General features: G+C 42.5%; 1 protein-coding gene across 2 annotated transcripts in view; it reads right to left on the bottom strand.

The window, feature by feature from the left end:
- The window catches only part of ARHGAP35 (Rho GTPase activating protein 35), a 110,321-nt gene that overhangs the window by 55,361 nt on the left and 28,825 nt on the right, over positions 1-26,135 (bottom strand). For both annotated transcript variants that reach the window (XM_079119549.1, XM_079119550.1), the window contains exon 2: positions 7,579-11,455. In XM_079119549.1, the coding sequence (XP_078975675.1) occupies positions 7,579-11,262 (3,684 nt within the window). In that variant the 5' untranslated portion in view covers positions 11,263-11,455. The remainder of the gene's footprint in view (positions 1-7,578; positions 11,456-26,135) is intronic.

The raw sequence follows: 26,135 nt of genomic DNA, 5'->3' as shown, positions 1-26,135 counted from the left end.
GCCTTTCCAAGCCCACAGGGGTAAGATAAAGGGTAGAATGTCAGCTAAGGAATAAGGAAGAGCCAGGAGAAGGGGTCCTTCCTTAAGTCTAGAAGACATTTGGAATTGAGAGTCTGATGTGCAGTGGAATCTCAACAAGTATGCTGAACAGTTTCCAATAATGCACCTGACCAATATTCCTTCCCTGCTTGGGTAAGGGCTGCCTGGGTGCAGATCTCTTCTCCTTTCATGTTCTGCTCTCACTGACAAGAGGCTCAGAGGGCCTTGTTCACACTTGGATAGTACTGTATCAAAAATTCTTTTAAAAAACCAGATGAAATGGTTAATTCCCTCTGTCACTCTACAGGCACTGAGTAAGGTATAGTCACTAACATACACACACACACAACTATTTTTCTACTGGGCTAAGTTCTTAGAAGACAGGGATCTTGGTGTTTTTCTTTTCTTTCTTTCTTTTTTTTTTTTTTTTTCCGGTAGTGCTGGGGATTGAACCCAAGGCTCTGTGCATGCTAGGCAAGCACTCTACCAACTGAGCTACATTCCCAGCCCCTGGTGTTTTTCTTTTTTCTTTTTTTTGCGGTGCTGGGGATCAAACCCAGGGCCTTGTGCTTGCAAGGCAAGCACTCTACCGACTGAGCTATTTCCCCAGCCCTGTGTTTTTCTTTTTTAATGAATTATCCAAGGTCATTAAAGGAAGTGGTGGCAAAGTTAATACCAGGACCAAAGTCACCTCTCACCCTTGATGAGCTTACTCTCTGACTGGTAAAAGATGGAGCCCCAAGAACAGCTGACCCGGACATCACACAGGTAAGAACTAACTGAGTGACAAAGCAAAAGGCCAGGAGGACTGTTAGTACATGGGCAGTTCCAGGCCTCCAGTAGAGAGGCCAGTCACCCTCTCTGGATAATAATAATCTATTTTCTGTGAGAACAGCAAGCATAGCTCCTTAGTGATCTCAAGTTGTCAACTTCAAATATTTTCTTCTGCTCTCCGTAAATACTCTTATACATGTCTAAGTACCTATTCAGATTTTTGGGTCAGATAATATGATAACTAGAGTTGTGTACCAACTAGCATAGTCTCCCAGGCATTAAACCCAGGAGCACTTAACCATTGAGCCACACCTCCAGCTACTTTTATTTATTATTTTGAGAAAGGCTCTTGCTAAGTTGCTTAGGACTCCACTAAATTGCTGAGGCTGGCTTTTAACTTGTGATCCTCCTGCTTCAGCCGAGCTGCTGGGATTACAGGTGTGTGCCACCATGCCTGGCTAGCATAACCTTTTAAACGCTGGTAATGTAGTTAACAAAGACAATAAAAAGGGGCTGGAGTTGTGGTTCAAAGGTAGAGCACTTGCCTGGTGTATATGAGGCACTGGGCTCAATCCTCAGCACCACATAAGAATAAGTAAATAAAATAAAGGGTATCATGTCCACCTACAATTGAGGAAAAAAAAAAAAAAAAAAAAGACAATAAAAAACAATCCAGCCAGGCACAGTGTTGCACGCCTGCAATTCCAGCTACTCGAGATGTTGAGGTAGGAAAATTCCAAGTTCAAGGCCAGCCTTAGATACTTAGGGAGCCTCTGCCTCAAAATAAAAAATAAAAAGGGCTGGGGATATAGTGCAGTGGGAAAATGCCCCTGCATTCACTCCCTACTACCACAAACAAAAAAATGAGAATGCAGGCTTTTGGATATGCAACTTTTTTTTTAAAGGCAGAATACAATATACAGAACATAGTCTGGAAAAGGGATGGTATTATCTGAATGGGAAGGAAAGGGAAACCAACAGAAGCAGAGCCCCAGCGGGTCACACACAAGGCTTGCCAGGTTGTGTGGTGACATACTCTGGACTAACTTAATGAAGCAATCTTAGAAAAGCTGAAAAATTCCACAAATGACATTACTCAAGCTTCTTCCAAATTCTACAATCAATACTGCATCTCTGATCAGCAATTACTCTCTCATTTTCAAAAGGACCTTCTTGCTGTTCACTTAAGCCCCATATGTTCTTCTGCTACTGGCTCAGAATATATCCAAGTTCAAGTTTAAGATAAAACCTGTGGGCAGACTAATTCTTGCTAGAGAAGTCTATTCTTTAAGGACAAATGTTCAGATTTGGTCTCCTTCAGGCTGGCAGTTAGTAGCATGATTCAGTCACTCACTAGCTGAGAGCATTTTTAGGAATGAACAGGAAGGGGCATGAAGTCCTGGCCTTCCTACCATTTAGGCCTCCTGAAGGATGGGAAAAGAAAGGAAGGTCAGTCATCCACCACAGGCCCCATACAGAGATCATAGCTTTTTGCTCTAGGAAGGCATGAAGCCTGGCAAAACTGCTCCATTCCTGTTACTCTCACTGACTTAATTCATGGCCAGTGCAACTAAGGACTAAACAGAGAGGAGGGCTTGAGAGATCCAGACATGCTCAATGCCCTGCCTGGAATTCTACGCACGTTGATGCTGCACTTCCCAGCACTGTGGCCCCTTCTTTATTTGTTTGCCTCTTCCTGAACACTGGATGAATTCATGTATAAGTCCTTCCCTTTGGAAGCAGGGTTAATTCCTGATTAAAGTTGAAATCATCTGGATCCCTGCAAAGGTATTTCAGCATCACCAAGTATAGAGAACAAGTTAGCTCAGTGAAGCATCACCACAATTCTCTGTTCTTTAAAAAACAGTTTTGGGTTGTCTATTGTAATTTTATTTATTTATTTTAAGCACAGGTGTGTGCTGAAAGCTAAGGCAGATAGTTAAAATATAGTCTACTTTTATCACCAAAACATGATACAGAAGTTCTTCAGGTTTAAAATAAACAGAGAACCCAGTGACACCAGTTTGAAACAATTTCTCCAAGTTCCAGTGGCTATTTCAGGGTCTCCAGGGTCTTCTACTCAGCTAGACTCTAACACCAGAAACAAACACAGCATCATGCCATTCTTAGGGAACAGTGTGGGGAAATGGACTTTGTTTATAGATAACTAAGGTCCTTTGTTTGAATGGACAAATTGAATGGATTGAGTGGTAACTGATCACTGAATATTAACACCTGACCATTGATTATTAGCAGCTTTCTTGTGGATTCAACTCTAAAAACCCAGTGAGAGCAGAAATCAGGAGACTGGGTTCAAATACCTCAGCTCTGATGGTCATGCATGGTGGCACACACCTGTAATCCCAGGCACTTGAGAGGCTGAGGCAGGAGAATCACAAGTTCAAGGCCAGCCTGGGCAACAGAGGGAGACCCTGTTCCAAAATAAAATAAAAAGGACCTGGGAATGGAGCTCAGTGGTAGAGCTCCCTGGGTCCAATCCCCAGCACCACTCCAAATCAGGCAAACCACCACCATCTCACCGAGTAGGGTGAGCCTTTTCTGAAGCACACACTGAGTCTTTCCTGAGCAGGTTATAAAGAACTCAGTCTCATAGCATTCAGCTTGTCTATCAAATCAATATCCCTCCCAGGGGAGCAAGCAGTCCACTTCTCCAGCTGGTTTTTATTCACACTAGAAACTTTAACTCCACTCTAGGCCTCACAAAATGAGAGCTGTGTCCACACAAAGCCACAACAACCAGCCAATTCACTGAATCCAATGAAATAAGCCAATTCACTTGGGGGGTTGGGGGAACACAAACTGTCAAACTGGTTACTTGGTGCCTTATAGACCAAACAATGCTTGATTGAATTGGTTAGCTTTTCAATAGGTTGTCTTGTCATGTGGCAGCTACAGTGAGTGAAAGATTTTCTTTATCATTCTTTTTTGTCTTTTTCTTTTTACACAAAAATAAGAACATATCAGATAAAAGGGTAAATAGCCAAGAACGTCCTTTCTTTAAATCATGGTCAAACACATCAAATTCAGGACATTTGTGGAGCAAGGTTCCCAGCTTATTTCTTGGCTTTAAAATAAGAGCCGCCGATCCCAACCTCGTCTTTGCAAACGCCCGGCACTGGGAGACAGAGACCATGTGCAGCACCAACGCTTCAGACAAAGCTCTATTCACAAACCTCACTGAAGTGCAATCACAGTTTCAATTTCATTCAGCAGAGTGCGGAAGGCTCCCACTGAGGGTGGGTTGCTGAATGGTTCCTCTGGGAAAAGGACCCAGAAGGAGAGTCAGCTTTACAGTCTGCACTTTCATTAGGAGAAATGAAAGCTCATCCCTCACTCTGACTCCAGTTTCATGGCAAAGAACTAATCTAGCAAATTAGCCGAGGGAACTGGGTGATTTTTCTTTCTCCCCTATTGGTGCACTGGCACCCAGAGCAGAGGTTTTTTGCTAGGACAGGTGCCAGGGGAAGCACCAAGAAAACAGGGTTTAACAAGGGTTAATACTTATACAGAAAGGAGGGAAGGTGTTGGTCAGCTAGCCCAGACTAGCTGTCTCCTTTTTCTGAGTATGACAAGCCTATTTCACTTTCAGGTCTCCACTCACCCTGTGCCAATGCTTCAGTCTAGTTACACACCAACAGCTGCTAAAGTGTCCCTGGTCTGCCCTGTGTCCATTCCTCCCAACCTAAGAGGAAGATGTTCGCTCTTTTACAGCAGGATATGAAGAAGTAACTCATGTGCTCAAAGTCCAAGGGAGGAAGTAGGGGAGCTGGGATCTGACCAGGAGTCCCCTGATTCCCAGGGCCTCAGATGCTAATCACTAAACCCCACTCGACCCGAACACCCCCAATTCCTGCCGTGGGTGCTCTGTCACACCCAGTCTTCCCTGGGCAAGAAAGAGCTGGGCCATTCCCCCCAGAGTGTCTGGCATGGACGAGGGACTGAGTTGTTTTCCATGACCAACTAAAATTGGAGTTCCTGGCTTTCCCCTCACTTCAAATAAATGTCATATTGCTTTGGCATGCCAATAAAAATCAAAGGCCAAATCCCCAACAGTAGGGCTGGGCTTGGCCTTCTCTGACTTGCTGGTTTCTTGCTTTTCCAGTAAAACAAGTGTCAATCTGCATTTTTTAAAAAATATTTTTTAGTTGCCCATGAACCTTTATTTTATTTATGGTCAGCATATGTGGTGTTGAGAATCAAACCCAGTGCCTCACACATGCTAGGTAAGCACTCTACCATTGTGCTATGACCCCAGTCCATCAACTTGCACTCTTAATGGTAGCAATTTTGACAGAAAATTTGCTCTAGTAGCAAAGGCTTTCCTCCTCTCTGCACTGGGCTGACAAAGCAGCCATGCTCATTCAAAAACCATTCTCCATTGCAGGAAAAGACAATTTCAGCTAACATTCACTCTTTTCAAAGGATATTCCTAAACTGACTTTCGGCATGTAATTGTTCTTGGGCCAGAGGAATTGTTTTTATTTGACTCAAAGAGGCATGGTCCACATCACTAAGGATGGGCCAGCAGTCTCGGCTCCTTGCATGGGGACCTGGCAGCCTTGAGTCAGGTGGTTTCAGATGAAGAAGCCTGGCCGCCAGCACAAACACAGCCACCTCTAAGGCTCCGAGGCCAGCTGTTCTTTCCGAGTCTGCAGCAGAGTGAGAGTTCTTGAAAGCACAGCTTGTTTTGGAATGTATTTTAGAAGAATCACTTTCAGTAAGTATTAAAAATGTCACCAGAAGTCAGAAAAAAATCATAACTCAGTATACTATTATACCACCTTCCTAATTCCCAGGTGTGCAAACACCCCCACAATTTAGAAGACTGTCAGGGTCTGATAGGCTCTCCTGGCAACAGGCTTCACTGGGAGTGGAGGAGGAAGAGAAGAAAGTCAAAATGTTCAAAATGTTTGGATTCGAGATCATTAAAAGGGAGCTTTGGGAAAATATCGGGAGGCTGTTTTCTGGCTTCCTATGTAAGGAAGCTTTGGATATGTCTGTCTCCCTCCAATCACTGGAGAATAAAATACTGGAGGCAAATCAAATGAAGGACTCCATGTGGAAAAACAAGCTGAGGAGGATCCAATAGAAGAATGCATGATTCTATTATCACTCAACAGGCAGATGAGGAGAGAGGGCAGAACACGACACTGCCCTCTGCCCTGACACTGCACAGGTAAGAAAACTCTGGAAGCTCCTGGTTAATGGTGACTGGGGAGCACTGTGCACACAATGAGTGAACACAAAGCAGATGCGATTTCCTTGGGAGGCAACAGAACCATGTCCCTCCATCTCTGCGGGTCCTAAGTGCTGCTGAACGTTATTCTTTACAACAGAATCATCAGCTCTCAAGACAGCCTGGACTCCAGAGCCTTCCGATTTGGTATGTTTTGGAATAGCACAAATGTTTCTGGCAACTTTGCTTTCCACAAGTCCCTGTAATACTGCCAGACAAATGACTTTGTTCTCTACTATTTCACAGGAAGGCAGCAGCAAGAACTTTCAATGTAGAGAAACCATTCTGTGTATCATAATGCTGGGTCAAGGGTTGTTGTATTTCTGTTGTGATCTCTCATTAAGATGTCTTTCTCTGGAAAAACAGAGTATGTCCTGCTACTCTAAGTGGGGAATAAAAGAAAAAGACTAAGTTAGGGACAGGGTACCCCTTACAGATTTCTGCCCTACAAACTACAATTCTACTCAAGAAAAAAGACTTCATCTATTGCTGCACTGGGGTCACTGCCTCTACATACCGCAGAGCAGGACTGACATACATGATGCATACTATTAACTGTATAATCCCTTCCAATTTTCCTCCCTGTCCCACTTGTGGTCCCTAAGTAAAATGTGAGGCTCTCTTGCTGGGCGTGGTGGAGCACGCCTGTAATCCCAATTGGCTCTGGAGGCTGAGGCAGGAGGATCACAAGTTTAAAGCCAGCCTTAGCAATTTAGCAAGGCCCTGAGCAACTCAGCAAGAGTTGAGCTGTACACATGGATTTTTATGGCAAACATCAAAAGGGGTGACTATAAATAAAATGTAGAATATGAAAAAGGGCTGGGGATGTGGTTCAGTGGTAAAGTGTCCCTGGGTTCAATCCATGGTACAAAAAAAAAGCTCTCACTGATAGCAGCAACTTGCTGAAGGATATGATAAATGGAACTAGACAGCTTTTCAAGTTTATAAATATGAGACCGCTTTCTCTCAGTGGCAAGACTCTTCCATTTATGTACCTGAAAGCCTTTCGCTGCTTTGTGAGTACAAATAAACATCAATTTCTCGCTAATCTAAAATGTAGCAACCTTTGTGGATCAGCAAGGGAAAGAAAGAGCACTTAAGAAATGTATGGATGATATGTATATCTAGCAGTAAGAGCCCGAGGCAGGTAATTCTGCAATATGATGTTGAAATGAAGAAAGAATAAGTATATCGTCACTGGCTTGACCACTTGGCAGGACATAGTCAAGTTTTGCACCATCTGCTCATTTTGATAATTAATTATTGTTTTAGACAAAGACAACTCAGGCTACCTAACCAAGGTCCTAACTACTTGCAGGCTGCCAGTTGTGGTGATCTGAGATACCACTAACTCTTTAAAGCAAGGTCAAAAATAAAATATCTTTCTCTTACACACACAGGAAGATTTTTTTAACCGAAGTTGTCCTTGAAGTCATCAAAGTCATCATCAATCAATTCTCCTGAGTCAGTGCACGCAGGCCCTGATTCACTCTAAACTGGTGTCTTACCTTAGTGTTCCTCCTTAGACTACGAAGGATATTCCTCCTCCTCGGGTCTTCATCTGTTTCGTATGGAATGACAGCATTGTCCCCTTTATAACCCTGGGATGCCTGATCCTCCTCCTTCTTCCGGATGGGCCCCAGCTCATCGTCACTCCCCACGCTGAAACTGGTTCGATAACGAGCAAACCGCCCCAGCCGGGCGCATCTCGTCCTGTATAGCACTGGCTTGCTCACGATGGATACCTTGCGGCCTCGCTCTAGAGAACTGGTGTCCATCTCGCTGTCGGAACCATTGCCACTGCCATTGGACTGGGCTTTGTTAATATTCCGAATGGTGATGATTTTGCCTTGGGTGCTGTCGTGGGGCACAGAGTATATATTTTCTTCTTCATTCCTTGGCTTGACCACAGCATCCATGGGTTCAGCGTAGTCAGAAGGATCGAAGCCATCCTGAGGCAGCCAAGGACTAGAGGACACAGACTTCCTCTGTCCATCCCTGTGGCCTTGGTCTAAATAAGACAGATCTCCCTTTGTAATTTCAAAATGGACGGGGGGCTTTGGTTTGACTGGTGGAGGTACTTTGTTGTTCAGTTTACTCTCAAAATTGCTCATGATGAAAGATAGCCCGTCATTTCCCTCTAGTTCCATAGAAAGCTTGGAATGGTCTTTGGACAGAGAGGGCAGTGATGTGTCTTCTCGGAACAGGGTGTAAGATGGGGGCTCGATATCCTCTTCTGAATCCTGCAGATTTGAGTTGCAGAGTGGTGAGCCAGCCCGGGGGGAGTTAAAGACCTCCTCAGTGGTGCTACAGGCCTCGGCAGCATTATCGTACATATGAGTGGCCTCGATTATGTTCTTCTTCTCCACTACATCTTTAAAAAATGGGTGAAAGATCTCAAGTTTGTGCTGGGGTTGGCTACAGGGGATACTTGTGAACCTTCCATCAATTTCTTGAGCAATCTCCTCCCCCTCTGTCAGTTGTTCCCGACTTAAGTCATTGTCCAGGACATCTATGGCGCCATCAGTGAGTGCTACAAGCTGGATAGGGATAATATCCTGCACTTCACAAAGAAAGGCACATAACATAGCCAAGGAGGCCTTACGTTTGGCTGAATAAAAAACAATGTACCCATGAACCAACCGGCTCTTTCTGATACTAAATGAGGAATGGTATGAGAGAATAGACAGTTCAATGCGCTTTTTGTGTAGCCCAATTGGAAGTTCAAGTAAAACAGAGTTGTTGCTTCCACAATGGGAAGACTTACAGGTTTGGGACTGAAGGACAGGAAAGAGTATATCGTCCGCACTAAAAGGATCACCACACATCAGACACATAACAATTCGCAGATCGACATCGGCCAAATCTTTGATGCTAGCAGTAGAACTGACCAGGTTTAAGTTTCGCTTTGAGTCTAGTAGGCCCTTCAAAACTTGACTGATTTGCTTCTCGTTAATGTTGCGTCCATAACCGATGCCAGCAGAAGCCGGGTCAAGAAAGACACACTGAAGTTTGCTAGCAATTTGCTGACCTTGTTGTATTAAGCTATGCAGGGTCTCTCCGCTGGTGTCGCCTCTCTTGTTAACCAAAATTAGTGTCAGGGGGAGGTGGACTAAATGATTATCCCGCCGGCCCAGTGTGGATTCTCTGCTTTTCTCTATACTCTCTACTACGTAGGACAGTGATTCCTTTGAATTGTAAAGGCAGAGACAGCCGTGGGGCTGAAAGGTTGGTGTCTGGAAAGAGTTCACAGGAAGCCTGACATTCCCCTCTATTGGCCTCAGGGAAAGTTCATACATTTTACCATCTATCACATACTTGTCATCGTTGGTACAAAGAGCTCGAATCTCATTGGCCAACTCTCGGGCGAGGCCATCTTTGCCCAAGATAACCAAGTTGATCCTATCAATGTTGGGATCAGAAAGTGAATTTTTCTGATTCCGGTCAGATGGTCGGATAAAGCGAGAACTAATCAAGTGCTCAATTCTAGCGTCCACACATGCTGGGCAGCTGGGACAGGTCTCTTTCGTTGGGTGGTACACAAAATGAATGTGCTTCAGAATGAGGGCATCCCGCTCTGCCTGGAGCTTTTGTAGTGCTTTAAATCGCTGTTCCTCCCCCAGGACATCCTGAATGACACCCATCTTCTCCTTGCTGGGCTTTGCATCCAGCTCCAGCTCATAAAACAATTCTGAATATTCCAAAAGCAACTCCTGAAATTCTTCCTTTGCTTTGTCTATAATCTGCTTTTGATGTTTGCCATAAATATCCATGTATACAGATTCTTCCAGCCACTGATAGAAATCTTCATTCATAATAAAACTACGGGCCTCTTCCCAAGGTTTACCGGGAGTTATGAAAGGTGAGGTCTCCAGGTTTTCCTTGAAAGCCCTTCTCATCTCCGCTCTCCTCCTCTCATTCCTCAGCTTCTCTAAGTGGGCCTCATAGAGCTGCTCTGCCGGAACAGTATCCATTAAGTCAAAGGGAATCCGTTCATTTTCCATGTTGTCAATGTGACTGGTGGCATCCCATGGTGTCTCTTCAAGCACAACAAACCACTTCAAGAATTCTGGCTTGGTCTCTAGGAGTTTTTTGGCTTTTATGCAGCTTAGGTGGTCTATTTCATCTAGATTAGGAATAAGCGCTTCAAAAGCTAACGGCAGGGCAGCCAGGTACAGCTTTCTCCTGCGCTCAATGTGCTCGTGCTTTAGGCGGTGGATGTGCTGTAGAAACAGCTTCTTGGCCTTCTGAGTCCCTTCCAGGTAGACATAGTCCTGGTACTCTGGGGAGGCCTGCATCTTGCGGCTGACACTCAACCAATTCTCATTGTGATTTTTCACAATGCGACTCACTAGCCACTCATACTTGTCTTTTGCTGTAGCTATCTGCTGGCTCTGCTGTTTGAGAGCTTCAAAATAAGGAATAATTTTCGTCTTTCCCCGACTTTTATCAATGAGTTGCACTAAGGTGCTGAAAGCCAAGTCCACGTTTACATTGGATCGTGCTGAGGTCTCTACAACCTGAAGGTTCTTTTTGCTTAAGGCAAAAGTATGTGCATCTCTAATGTACCGCTCAACACCCTCGTCGCACTTGGTCAGGACCACCACTATGGGTTTTTTTGTTTTTGCAAGCTGATTGTAGAGATTGGAGACAAACTTGAGCTGGTCATCAAAGTTCCTATTCATGCCCCTGCTAACATCAATACCAAGAAGAAAACCATCCACCAGCAGCTTTCCATCTGGCATTTGTTTCTGCTCAAAGTCCTGTTCCAGCCCCAGCTGGTCAGTGCAAAAGTACATGAGTTTTTCAGCTGATGCAAGCTTGGTTGCAGCAGCTCTCTTGATGTAGGGCTGCAGGGCCGTGCTTCGATGAGGTTGAAAAGTCTGATCATCAATAAATTCAGTCTGCTCCACAATGTGCATCTTACATTCCACACAATCCTCCAGGGAGCGGCTAACTTCTCCCCAGTAGAGAAAGTGGTCATTATTGACCACTCGCCCACCAAAATCACTGGTGCTGAGGACAGAAGTATGGTCCAAGTGAAACTCATCAGCACTTGGGCGCACAAAGCGGTTGCAGAGACAAGACTTTCCAATGCCACACTGGCCTTTCTCCTTCTCAGTCCCAGACAATCCCACCACACTGATGTTGTAGGTGGGAATGCGGACATCTTGCTTTCTTGCCATCATCATCGTCGACACATCCTGCCACAACCAGCCACTTCCAAGATCAGATTAGTGTTTTCCAGCGGAGTGGAGGGCTTCCCAACATTACCAGTGGAGAATGGCTGCCCAAGAAGCATGAGGGTCAGGACCCATAGTGCTTGTGTACCACTATGATGTCAGTTTTCACCACTTCTCATTGCCAAATAGCCGACATTTCTTCCTAGAAAAAGGGAAAACAAAGAAAAGCCATCAGCATCATTTTGGAACCCAATTTTAAACACTGAACTATAACAAAATATTTTTTTAACTAAGTGTTTAGTCAATACCTAACGTGCCAGGTCTTATGCCAGGTGAGGATATTATTGGTGAATAAGACTGACATCTATATGCTCTCAAAAAAGTAGACTCTAGACTAATACAGGAAGATATAAATAAGGAGTATGCTAAATACTAAAGCAATGTGTGAGGGCTCCCTGAGAAAATGGCTGAGCCCAGGCCTAGGCCAAGGTGGGTACAAGATCAGTCAGGAATATCTTGTCCAAGAAAAACTGACGGGGCACCTTGCAAGGACATGAGTGTCATCAGAGTGGCTCCCACTGGCTAGGTCTGGGACAATTGGAATGCCAAATAATGACATGCTCCTAAAGAAGCCAAGTTCCAGACTTCAGTAGAAATAAGTAGGGCATTCAAGGGAAAGAAGAGATAAGACTTCCCATCCCTTCACTTCCCTAGGTGACTGCTTACATGAACAAAATCATAAGATGTTTGTGCATGTTTATATATACCTCTGAAATACTGAACAGGAGAGATCTGTACAAAATCAAAGTGCTTCTCCACATTACTCTGTAGTGTAGGTTTACATTCTGTTTCAACCTATGAAGACACTTAAGTTTGACAGACTCTTGAGGAGGGCTATTTAACAAAGCCACTTTCCACTAAACTCTTTACCCCAGGGTCTGGCAGGTCTCAAGGCCACTCCCTTGGCCAATCTTGAAATGCAACTTGGCAAAAACCAGTCCTAATTGAAGTGACTGCTGCATGTAGCTAGCAAATCATCCCTTGTCTGTGACTCAATTATTCTCTATAAAGTAGGTCTAATAATTTATCCCTTCCAGCAAAAATACTGGCTTGATTTTTGAAATGAACTACAATGCATTATTCAACACCTTGTTTAGTTATTATTTTTTAATGACATGATAATCTCAATTATCTGAAAGATGCTAAAGAAAAGAAAACAAAAGTCAGCTCTAGACAATGTAGAAGAGAATTACAGAACTAACACCCCACCCCAAACCAATGAGAATTAGCTGGCACAGAAGTGGTTAATTTTTGGACCTCTGGTAACTTTCCACTTGTTAGAAACCTATTAAGTTCCTTGGTATAATAAGTACACTCGTCTTAGCTTTGATGTCTGGATAATGCAGTTTTACTAGTTCCTCAATAGGACTGAATTACACTCTAAACAAAGGCTGTTATAAATCTAAAGACATCTCAAACACTTGGTTTAAAGGAAATAACTATAAGTGCCTGGTCACATACAATTTTCTAAGAGGCGGGTAAAAAATTAGCTGAGTCACTAAATTTAATGACCTGAAGTTCACAAAGAGAAAGAAGAAAGCACATGCTCAAGACTTCATCATGTCTTAAGAGTTAAAATCTGATGGGAACTGGTATTCATAGTGGGTAACTGAGATACTTTATTAGCAAAATCAAAATATGCATTCTAATAATTTTCCATTACTAATCCTTTTTAAACTGAAGAGTTACAACAGAGAAGAAAGGAATTCTTTAAAACAGTAACTCCCTCTATTTTTGAGTCTTATAGAGCTACTTACATTAGAAAAAAACAAAGATCCTAACAGTTTCACATTTGATGCCACGAGTTAACTATGTCAGAGAGGAACATATCTCAGGCACATTTTCTATTCTTTGTCAAGAATATATGCTGTCATAAAACATAATGCAAACATCCACGTGCTTTTTAGAACTTGTCACCAGTCATCTAGAGCTGTTTGTGATTTATTTAACCAAGACACTGGCTCCCTACCAGAGTGCCTCTACTGGAAGGTAAGAGGCTGTTTTCTTTTTTAACACCTCTACAAAACACCCGGGGTGAAAAGTGGTAACATTCCCAAGATAGCACACATTTCCTAGGACCCAAAAATGCCTCTGTGATTCCAGGATTAGTGGGCGCTGAAGTTCAAACTGTAAACAGCTCCATTAGGATATGCCTAGTGCGTTTTAACCCACCCCTCCCAGGAACCCTGCCTGCCTCCCCACAGCAGGAAACGTTCCTGAGCTCTGTGAGCTGGAGTGCCCTGGAAGACACAGACCTTCCACCATTATTCACAACCAAACCACCAACTCCAGCTATGAGAAAAGGCAACCACTTCCAGAAACACCATCAACTAATAGTATAAGGAAAGCATTTCATAGGGAACTATTAGCAAAGGAAGCAAAATACTTGTTCAGCAATTTCCCTTAACTTGAATGGAATGGAAAAGGGATAAGAATACACATTGTAACAGTGCAGAAAGCATTTCCTAAACCTCCTTAATACCTCAACATCTTAAATTTCTGAATAGTTTTCAAAGCTATGAGTTACATGAACAGTTAAGCAGACACAGGGTAAAACTGAGCTAGGGGAGGGGGTGAAAGGAAAGAATCTACACAAAAAGCACTTTCACTGAGACCCATGCCTCAGTTTTCCAGGATTTTACCTTCTAAATGGGCCAGAAAAGATGGGATAAAAAAAACTCCAATAAGAAGAGAACACTATTTTATGGTCTATGGAAGCACTGAATTTAAACAAAATATTTTCACAAACTCAATGCTCCCATTTTCATATTTATAAACACTAACATAAACTTTGTTTTCTATTTGTTTTTCCTTTTGAACACAGACAAATTAGAGAAGACGGAAATACAGAGTACAGAATTTAAGGTCCTTATTAACCCAATTTATTCATCCATGAAATCTAGTGATATGCAAAACTGGTATATTGGGGCATTTTGCTGTAAACGGGAATTACAATCTTTCTTTTGGAACTGAGATGTAGCAGGCATCTTCATTTTCTGTTAATCAGATTTTTGTTGGAATCTGAAGAAATGCCATTATTCTACTCATCTATTTATGACACAAAGAATGTCTTATGAAATGATTACATCAGAGTTTCTTCCTGAGCTTCTTCCTTCTGCCACACTCTTCTGCCATGATGTTTAGCCTCACCTTGAGCCCCAAAGAATGGAGCTTGTTTTCTATGGATCAAGACCTTTGAAACTGTGAGCCCCCAAATAAACTTTCCCTTCTCTGTAATTGTTCTGGTCAGTTATTTTAGTCTCAGCAGCAAAAGAGATGACTAAAATAGAAACTGGTACCAGAAGAGGGGTTGCTGCTGTGACTAACCTGACCATGTGGTTCAGAAGCTTTTGGAGTTTTCTGGAATTGGTGGGAGAGATTTTGAGATGTGTAGCAGTGTAAGCTGGAAATACTAAGAGTGTTGTAAGCAGAGATAATGCAGATTCTGGGGAAGCTCAGAAGACCAGAAAATTAATAGTACTGTGGACAGTGAGGAGAAGAACCAAGAGGGTTTTGAGGGAAAGGAAGACACTGGGCTGGGGTTGTAGCTCAGTGATAGAGCACTTGCCTTGCATGTGTGAGGCACTGGGTTCAATCCTCAGCACCACATACATAAGTAAAATAAAGGTACTGTGTCCATCTAAAAAAAAAAAAAAAAAAAAAAAATTAAAAGAAAAGGAAAAGGAGGACACTATTGGTAATAGGGCTAGAGGCCATTTGTGTTCTGGCTGAGAAGCTGTCTGCATTTTGCCAGTGTCCTGAGACTTTCTGTGAAGCTGATTTTAAAAGCAATGGACTTCTTAATCTTGCAGAAGAAATTTATAGACAGTATAACATTCAGGAAGTGACATGGGCATTGCTGGTGACTTTTAGCCAAGTTTTTGGGATATTTGGGAGTATTCGGTAGAACAGAAAGATTTGAAAACCTTGGTCTTGAAGGGCAGGAGTAAAACAAAGGCTAAGGAAGTTGCAGTTGTTAAAGACATTACTTCCACTAAAGAAATGCTAAAGACTTTGCTGAAAGACAATAAGAAAGATGGCCTGAGGGCATCTCAGGAGCAGGCAAGACCATATCAATCTCAGGCTTAAGGGAGTAAAAGTGAAAATCCTCTTGAGAAGAGACCAGTGGGGGAGCTGGAGTTGTGGCTCAGTAGTAGAGCACTTTTGCCTGGCGTGTGAGAGACCCTGGGTTCCATTCTCAGCACCACATACAAATAAATAAATAAAATAAAAAAGATCCATTGACAACTAAAAAATATTTTTAAATGATAATAATAAATTAAAAAGTGTGTGGGGGAGAGACACTGACTGACCAGTGGGGAATCCTTCTTGCACAAGGGGACCTAACAAGTTTTTTCAAGGTGCTCAACCACCCACTCAGAGGCTGCTACAGCGAGGAGGGTCCGTGGAGACTTTACTACTGCTTGAGATGGCAACAGACCTTGGCCTCAACCACGTGGTGCTGGTTCTGCAGGAATGCAGGAAGCTGCAGTTAGGGGGTCATGGAGACTTCCACCAAGATTTCAAAGGAAGGCCTGGGAGGCCAGGCAAAGTGCAGCAGTAAATCAGGGGCCCCTCCAGGCAGTCCCTGAAAGGGCAAAGTGTGGAGATGCAAGGAGGAAGCTGAAGCTGCAGTGCAGATCTCTGAGATTAAGAAATGCCAGTAACTTGGGACATTGTCCTAGGAAAGCTGCAGGATGGAGCAGAGACAAGCCAACAGAAAGGTCACGTGGGCTGCAACAAGGCCACAGGAGTGGAGATACATTGGCAAGAACATTATGATGCCATCTACTCCAGGTGCCAAACATGGAGACTACAAGACTTGTTTCCCCAGCTGGATATGAGTCTTGCTTTTGCTCATATTTGCCTTATTTCTATGCCTCTATTTTTCTGAATGGAAATGTTTTCTCTGTACCTTTATATACTACATACCTATAGATTACTTTTGATTTTTACAGGTGCTTACGATGTGAGTTTGCCCTGAGTCTCAAAAGAGAATTTGGGCCTGAACTTTTATGCAATCCTGAACTGTTGAGACGATGGGGACTCTTGGAAATGGATTGCATTATGAGATGAGTGTGAGCTTATGGGGGCCAGAGGCAGAATATTATGGTTTGGATGTGAGGTGTCTCACAAAAGTTCATGTGTGAAACAATGTGCGAGGGTTCAGAGGGAAAATTATTGGGTTGTGAGAGTATTAACCCAACCAGTGAATTAATCCCCAGATGGGATTAATTGAGTGGTAACTAGAGGCAAGTGGGGTGTGACTGGAGGAGGTAGGCACTGGGGGCATGACTTTGGGATATATATATTTGGCAAGTGGAGATCCCTCTCTGCTTTCTGATCATCATGTGAGCTGCTTCCCTCTGCCACACTCTTCTGCCATGAAGTTCAAGTTCAGCCTAATTCTGGGCCCAGAGGAATGGACTCTGAGACCTCTGAAACTGTAAGCCGCCAAATAAACTCTCTCCTCTACAAAAAAGAAAAAAGAAATGACTACATCAAACTCAACAAGCATAAAAACACAACCTCCAAGACCAGTAAACAGAAAGGTCCCCACTTGATGGCACCAGTTTCATAGGAGCAAACTTCCCACGTGGTTCAGAGGGATAACCATTTTTGTACTACTCTCATCTTTCCAATTGAGGACTGTCAACCTAATCCAATACATACAAAGAAAGAGATGAAAGGAAGGGCACTGTCCTTGCTGACAAGGATCTTTTTCTCCTTGCAGCACTGAAGAATGAACTCAGAGCCTCGTTTGTACTCTACCACTGAGCTACACTCCCAGCCCTTTTTATTTTAAGACAGGATCTCACTAAGTTGCCAACGCTGGCCTCCTAGAACCTACAAGGCTCAGACTCCCAGGAGTAGCTGGGATATAGTTTATCTGATAAACAAGTTATACTTAATAAAAAAGGACTGGGTTTGCAGTTCAGTGGTTAAAGCGCCTCTGGGTTCAATCCTGATACCACCCCACCGCCCTCCACAAAATGCGAAGGACAGGTGGGCTCAAACTATGAACAGGTATTTTACCTGTGACAGCCTGGTATGAAAGACTTTTTACCCCACCAGTATTATTTATTTTTGGTAATACTGCTACCTCAATCCCTCAACCAACGAATTACCGTAACTCCTTAGCCAGAGTCTAAGGAGTCAACCATCTCACATAAAAGAAAACACTATTTGAATTTCTTTGCAATTATATCTCTGCCTTTCAATGCAATGTAAATCAAAATAATAACATTAGGGGTATGTTTCATGCATAGAAGACCATGGATTTACAAAGGAAGAAAAGAGCAAATGACATTTTCCCAAATAGTACTGGTAGCGATACCCACCCCAAACCCCACCTCCCAGAGTATAGGCTACATACACCTAATTCTCATCTACAGTGGGAAGATTTCTTCATAGTCATAGAATATAACTATATCCCTTTGGGCTCTATTTACAAGAAATTTCTGAAATAGGTCATCTAGATCTTTAGAATGACTGATTCAAGTATTTACCCATCTGGTCTTGAACTTGTGATCTCACGCAACAAACAGATGGGCCATTCTTAGACAATGGGGTTAAACACTCAGCTTACCTACGCCCTCTGCAGAGTACACGTACAGCACCTTCCAGAAAGCCCAAACAGAAAAACACAAGAGGTCAAAAGATTAGGACCAGTAACTCAGATGTCTGTTTTGAAAATCATCTGGTCTAAAGATTTTTTTTTTTAAGAGCAGCTACGAGTCTCTGCCAATTCATTTATAATTTCTGCAAATGTCCCCTCCTGCCCTTCTTGACTCATTCCCCAGCCCCCAAGTCCTGGTAAAGGGACCTCTGAATCCCAGGCAGAAAAACCGAACCATGCTGCAATTTTACCAGGCTAGCTGGCCCACACTAAATACAGAAAGTCCATTTTCCACCCTGATACAATTTCATGTTTTGGGGTGTGCAGAACTCTACAAACCGGTCCTTCTAAAGAATCAACTTTCTGGTCAGGTTATTCACAGGATGGAACCAGATTCCCATGAAGAATGAGGAGATTGCATTTAGTAAAAGCACTTCCTTAAACTTTATCCTCAGCAGTTTTCTACCAAGCAGCTGTAGAATTTTTTTTTTTGTGGTGCTTGGGATTTGAACCCAGGGCCTTGGGCTTGCGAAGCAAGCACTCTACCGACTGAGTTATATCCCCAGCCCCTGCAGCTACAAAATTTTAATCAAGTTATTTGAGTTTAAGGCAAATATAAACAAAATTTAAAAACTGAGTAATCATTCTCCATGATGTAGTAAAACTTCCTGGGTTACCTATTATGATACTGTGACATATATATTTTGTCTCTGTCCCATATTCTTGGAATAGAATTATTAAAATACTTGGAATCTTCAAAGTAGTGTCTTTCTGTTTGCTAATTATTGACAGAGAGTCAGAAGACCCTCAGCAGCTTCAGGAAGGGGACTGCTCACAGGGAAAACCAAGGCAGAATTAGATGGCTGGCACTTTCAGCTCTACCTTCCAAACTCAGAGAAGAGAGGGGGGTTGAAGGTAAGCTGATCAACAAGAGCCAACTATTTAATCAATCATACCTATGTAGCAAAGTCCCCATAAAAACCTGAAGGGCAGGGTGTCAGGCAAGCTTCTGGATAGCTGCACACACAGAGGCTCCCAGAAGACAGAAGACAGCACATCCCTTCCCACATTCTTTGCCCTATGCATCTCCTTGTTTTGCTGTTGCTGAGATGTTCTTTTTTGTAATATCCTTTAGAATAAACAGGGAAACGTGTTTTCCTGAGTTCTGTGAGCCACTCCAGCAAATTAATTTAACCAAAGAAAAGGGTCATGCAAACCTTGACTAACAACCAGTCAGAAGCAAGGTAATAATAACCTGGCACTTGCACTGGAAGTTAGGGACAGCTCAACTGATGGGATCTGACACTATATCCCGGTGTATAGTTTCAGAACTAAAATGAATCTGAGGACATTTCAGTGGCTGCTGCAGAACAGATGGCTTTCTTGACACGTGGGTGGGAGGACCTCTACAATTCTGAGGTCAAGAACATGTTGTGAGCGTAGAGTGGGAGAAACTGAGTTTGTTTATTCCTATAGTCTCAGAAACAGCGTCAGAATTGGGTTTTGCTAGATGGTCCTGGCTCACAGAATATGATTTGGGAAGAAAAAAGAAAAAAATGTCGAGGGTGAGGAATGTTGACTTCTAGGTTGCCATATGGTCATTCATGCTACGGGAGCCCACTTACTAAAAGCAAAACTTGTCAATGTTATTCAGAGATGGATCCAACTCCTGGGGAGCTGGTTCACTGGATACAAAAAGAAATGCAAACTACTCAGAAAAAAGCAAAATGCTCCATCCCTCAGCTATCACTATTTGAAATGTAGTATGAAAGCGGAAGAGCGTGCTGGGTCAGACTTTGGTTCAAGACCAGTCCTGGATCTCAGCTGGCCTCAGCTCTGGCCACCAGCCTCAAGTAGTAATCCCAAGGGAAAATATTATGCAAGAACAAAAGAAAGCCAAGACCTTTGGTCACCAAGAAGACAGTGGAGGCAGAGAAGCAAAGCACCTGCTGAGACTAGGAGGGTGCAGCGAGCAGATCTGTAGCATTACCTTTCTGAGGAGCTGACACTGAGGTGGACCCTGAAAGTGACTAAGTGAGGGCAGTGTCTTTGGTTCTAAATGCTACAGAAGAGAAGAGCATGGTGGTGTTGGTGTGAGACCCACAAATCATTATGAAATGATTACAGATGGTTTCTACCTGACCAGTCACACCAGAGGTTATTTTCTAGGAATGGCCAATCAATCTGGTGGACAGGATAGAAGACCTTCTAAGGTCTGTTCACCCTGAGAAGTGGGTGCTGGGACCTCTACCTATTAATGCCAAATGGAAGAAACACTGAAACTAAAGCAACTGATGTTGGATAGAGCCCTACAAACAGCTCCCATCAGACCCAAGAGTTGCTAGGTGTGTGGATGGCAGTTCCAAGGTGAATAGACAATGTCTTATTTGGAGGGATGCTGCTTTAATCAGAGGGAAATAAAATGGTTCAGTGGGCCAACTGCATGCTGAAAATATGGACAGTGTTCTGGGTTGTCATTTTTGGTACTGGGATTAAACCCAGAGGTGTTCTACGACTGAGTTACACCCCCACCTTATTTTTTGAGACAGGGTCTTGCCCAGGCTGGCCTCAAACTTGCAATCCTCCTGCTTTAGCATCTGAGTCTCTGGGATTACATGTGTGGCCACCACACCTGGCTGGACAGTGTTTGTGTTTGTTTGTTGATTGGTTGGTTGGTACGAGGGACTGAACCCATGGGTACTCAATCACTGAGCCATATCCCCAGCCCTTTTTATTTTGAGACTGGCTTTGAACCTGTGATCCTATTGCCTCAGCTTCCCAAGCAGCTGAGATTACAGGCATGTGCCACCACACCTGGCTGGACAGTTTTTTTTTTTTTTTTAAAGTCCCTGTTTGGGATTTTTACTGACTCCTGGACAGTAGCCAAGTGAACTTGTTTATTCCTATATTCTCAGACCTATGTTGAGAAAAACAACAACAACTTATAAGCTCTAAAAGTGTACCACACCAAAGGCAATGCAAAGCCAAGGCAAATCCAAACTTGGAATCACTATATAAGCCAAGTATCGCAGCCTACCTAGCCATTAGCAAGGTAAGCCCAAATCTTTACCAAACCAGGATCCTAAAAAGAGCCAGGTCTTACCTTCAAATTTCCTGGTATTGTCACCAATTTTACAGTTTTCTGAAATGGTCAAATCCATACAATTATTTCAGCATATGCTTGAGAACTTATGTCTATATCAGAGTTAAAACCAAAAAATTATCAGTAGGAAAAAAGTTCTTTTTGAAAAAGATTTTTCATAAAAATGTTTCTGAATATGCAAAAGAATGGCGAGGGACCTTCGACCAACAGGACAGTACCAAAGAAACAGGCATTTCTTTCTCTCAATTGGAGAAAAACTGGTTAACCTAGTTTCAAATCTAACTAGTAGGTCTATTACCCTAATGGCATTTTAAGATGACATGAGGATTTCAGCCCATTATTTCAAATTATTCCTCACTAGTAATTTGCATTATTCTATAAATTGCCAGTCCTAAAACAGGTTACTGCAAGTAATAAAAGTTATACACCTCATGCACAATCTTAAAAAAAAAAAAAATAGTTAGCTTCTATTTTATTTAATGCACATGAACAGATAGTAAGAACAATGCCAAAGGCTGGGGTCACAGCTCTGTGGTAAAGCACTTGCCTAGTAGCATGTGTGAGGCACTGGGTTTGATTCTCAGTATTACATATAAATAAATTAAACGTCCACTGAAAACTAAAAACAATTTTTACAAATCCAGCAAAGTTTAATAGGGAACAATTTGGATTTCCAGATTAAAGAAGTCATTTACGTTTACACTAGCAAAACAAATACCCATATTCTTCTCCCCTGGGTCCCAATTTTCTGTTCTAAAATTGTACTTAAGACACCTGCTTTGTTTCAAATGAAGTTAAAACCAGACGCCTGGGAGAGAGGAATAAATGAAAACTTTCAAGATATGGAGAAGGGCTTAGAAACAGCATAAAATTGTGCCCCTGGTCCAATCATCTAAAATCTGCTAAATTAAGGTTGTTTTCCCCTATATTCTTCTATAGAAGATGAATCATCTAAAATCTACTAAATTAAGGCTGTTTTCCCCTATATTCTTCTACAGAAGATGAATATGTGCGTTAATATGCTTACCATAAATGATTTTCTGAACGAAAAAGATGTTACATGTAGACACTATTAACAAAAAGTTATGGCAAAATACTGTTATTTCTCATTCAAATATTTACCACCTCAATATTTGAAAAGAACATTTCAAATTAATAAAAATAGAAAACAAAAAATGAAAAGTACATTTCAGTTTCCTCATCTGAGGCTAGAAGTGAAGCTACAGAAAGCACACAGTGGAGCCTTCGGTTCTGGGTCTCAAGTGGTAGGTGGTGATTGCCTGATTATAATTTCACACACTTGCCTATGCAATTTTTAAAAAGGATACAATTCAGGAGAGTGAAAAGCCTTGAGTTCACACAGCGAGCAAGCAGAGCTGGGAGCAAGTAGAGCTGGGACGTGAATGGATGACTACAGTACACGCTCCCCCTTCTACACTAGGCCCCTGCCTGGGGGGTCATGTCAAACAGGTGACTCTAATCCTCACTACAGGGAGAAAAACATGGAGAAGCAGCACTCTGGGGAATCTAGGATATAACTGGCAGTTATTCAGGCTACTAAAAACGCTCAACAGGTGGCATGCCCAACCTTTCCACCTCAACAGAGCAACTCTAATTGGTCTGCTTTATATGCTGGGGTGCCACATTAAAATAATAATAATAATAATAATAAAAATAATATAGCTTTTTCAAGAAGTTAAAAAAAATTTATGGAAATCCATATGCAACAGAATGAAACTAAACCCCTATCTCTCACTCTGCACAAAAATCAACTCACAATGGATCAAGGACCTCAAAATCAGACCAGAGACCTTGCATCTTATAGAAGAAAAAGCAGGTCCAAATCTTCACCTTGTTGGCTTAGGATCAGACTTCCTTAACAGGACTCCCATAGCACAAGAAATAAAAGCAAGAATCAACAACTGGGATAGATTCAAACTAAATAGCATTCTCTCAGCAAAGCAAAGAGAGAGCCTACAGAGTGGGAGAATATCTTTGCCACTCATACTTCAGATAGAGCACTAATTTCCAGAATATATAAAGAACTCAAAAAACTACATGAAGAATACAAATAACCCAATCAACAAATGGGCTAAAGATATGAACAGACACTTCACAGAAGATTATAAGCAATCAACAATCATATGAAAAAATGTTCACCACCTTTAGTAATAAGAGAAATGCAAATCAAAACTACACTAAGATTCCATCTCACCCCAATTAGAATGGCTATTATCAAGAATACAAGCAACAATAGGTGTTGGAGAGGATGTGGGGAAAAAAGGTACACTCATACATTGCTGGTGGGGCTGCAAATTAGTGCAGCCACTCTGGAAAGCAGTGTGGAGATTCCTTAGAAAACTTGGAATGGATCTACCATTTGACCCAGCTATCCCACTCCTCGGCCTATACCCAAAGGACTTAAAATCAGCATACTACAGAGATACAGCCACATCAATGTTCATAGCTGCTCAATTCACCATAGCCAGACTGTGGAACCAACCTAGATGTCCTTCAATTGATGAATGGATAAAGAAACTGTGGTATATATATATATATATATATATATATATATATATATATACAATGGAATATACTCAGCTATAAAGAATAATAAAATTATGGCATTTGCAGGCAAATGGATGAAACTGGAGAATATCATGCTAAGTGAGATAAGCCAATCTCAAAAATCCAAAAGGCGAATGATCTCACTGATAAGCGGATGATGACACATAATGGGGGGTGGGAGGGGGGCAAGAATGGAGGAAGGAGGGACTGTATAGAGGGAAAAGAGGGGTGGGGGGGAAGGAAAAAATAACAGAATGAATCAAACATCATTACCCTATGTAAATGTATGATTATGCAAATGGTATGCTGTTACTCCATGTACAAACAGAAACAACATGCATCCCATTTGTTAACAATAAAAATAAATTAAAAAAAAAAAAAAACCATTTACTGCTCAGACACTTGTTGGTCTAATTTCCTAGCTTTTGCTAAGAGAGTATCAGATTTAGATTTGTCTCTGTCCCAAACCCTTTCTTTTCCTCCTCTTACTGAGGACAGAGAAAGGAAACAGCAAGTTAGTCAAGGATCCTAGTCCAGAAGTCAGGTCTCCCAATGCCACCCCAATAGGGGTGGGGATAAATCTGTGGAGGGCCCTGCCAAACAGGATACTTCAGACTTTGCCCTGAGGATCCAGAGACTTCTGAACAAGAATGCAGAGACTTCTGAATAAGAATGCACAGCCATGTCTGGCATGAAAAGGTAATTCTGAAAGCTATCTGCACACATACTCTATCTCGGTTCTGCTATTTTACACTCATGGGAAAGTGCTTCCCAAGCAAAGGCCAATTCCAACCTGGTCATAACAAGCACCACAAAAAACAAGTGCCCACAATGGATGGAAACGCTGACACGGTGGTGGTGTGAGAAGCTCCTTTGAAAAGCCTCATCAGGCCCAGTCTTTGTAATTTAGTGGTGGCTCACAGGAAGTGCCTGAGAGCCAGATTCTTTCTGACTGTGCTCAAGGCCATAATTTCCTTCCCATACTTAAACCGATGACCCTGTGGCTCACTGTCAAGGGAGTAGGCCAAGGGGAAAGGGCAGATAAATAAGAAGCAAAATCTGGAGAAAACTGGCTAATCTGAAAAAGATTCCTAGGATTCTTCTTGAGATTAATTAAAAGGGCTTTTAGATGAACATGAGCTATTTTCTCTATAATTTGAAAGCCCCTGGAAGGCAGGCAGAGCTGGATGGGGCTGGCAGCCAGCTGCTGCATGGGGAGAAGGAAAGGCAGTCCCAAAAGTTTACAGATCAGTGCAGCCTCTTCCTACTTCATGCTGTCCTGTGTCCAGTGTGGGGAGGAGTAACCAAGATCCTAAAATTGAAACTACTGGGAAGGGGACAGGAAGAGTGATGCTCAGTGGGTACCATTTATTATAGCAAAAGGGTCCTCCCATCGCTCTAGGTATGTTTTTGTGATACTCTGCTTATTTGTTCTATCTAGCACCTGTCTGTTCCTCAACACTTTAAGATCAATTGCAAACTTTAAAATTGTCCCATTACGGAGTTCAAAAGTAACTAAGAAAACACTTGAGCTCACATAAGGAATTTAATAAGCAGCTTTTTCTGTAATATGCTAGCTTCATGATTTCCCTTAAGATAAGAGACCAGAATAGTAACTACTTCCTTATCAGTCACCATTCCTTAGAAAGTGCTTGGCCAGTCATTTCTTGAAGATCAATGAGTCACCCCTTATCATTGCTTTAGACCTCAGACTTAAGGAAAACAGGTCCAGCCCACTCTTTCCACAACAGCTGTCCTACCTGCTGGAGGAAATCACCTTGACCTCATATATTTGGCTGCCATTCAAAACACCATGTATCTTGATCCAAATTATCAAGAATAAACACAGCCTTCTGAGCTGCACCCGCACAGAATGCCTGTAACTGCTCATTCCTAACATAAACCCACTGCGCTGTGTCTCCCGAGGGAACCTCATCTCTCCCTCCCCACCTTACACGTGGCTCTGGGAGGCACACAGATCAGGTACTTTCTCTTGAATAGTCTTTAAAATAAATGTATAACAAATAGCTACTGTGGGCTACTAACTCACATTAGAAAGAATGAAAAGGAAAAGCACATCATTATAAAACCTCGTTACCAGCCTAATGGCCAGAAAACGTGTGGCATGGCTAATGTGACTACTATAGTCTACCAAGTAAAAGGGGAATTCTGAGATAGGCAGGTATCTAAATCCAGCTCCTTTACTCCTACATGCATCCCCCAGAGCCTCAGACTACTGCCCTGCCCCAAATCCATCTGTAATTTCTAGTTTCTGCTCAGAAAACCTAGTGGGTAAGAGCCTGTCAAGGACTCAATTTCACTGTCTGTAACACGACAGTCCTTCCAGCTACTAACTCTCCTAAAGAGCACAGGTGTGGGCATGTAAAGTTATATAACTTGTTTATACCAAAACGCCGTATCAAACGCACCAACCCTGGTGTCTCTGTCATCAAGAACATCACGGGTCACACTCAAGACAAAGAGAACACAAACTTCACCGAGCCCTTTCCACCAGTGAGGACTCAGACAACA

The sequence above is a fragment of the Sciurus vulgaris genome (assembly GCF_902686455.1).
Source record: "Sciurus vulgaris genome assembly, chromosome: 17".
Taxonomy (NCBI): Eukaryota; Metazoa; Chordata; class Mammalia; order Rodentia; family Sciuridae; genus Sciurus; species Sciurus vulgaris.
Note: the sequence above shows the minus strand (reverse complement) of the source record. Positions and strands in the feature narration are given on the sequence as shown.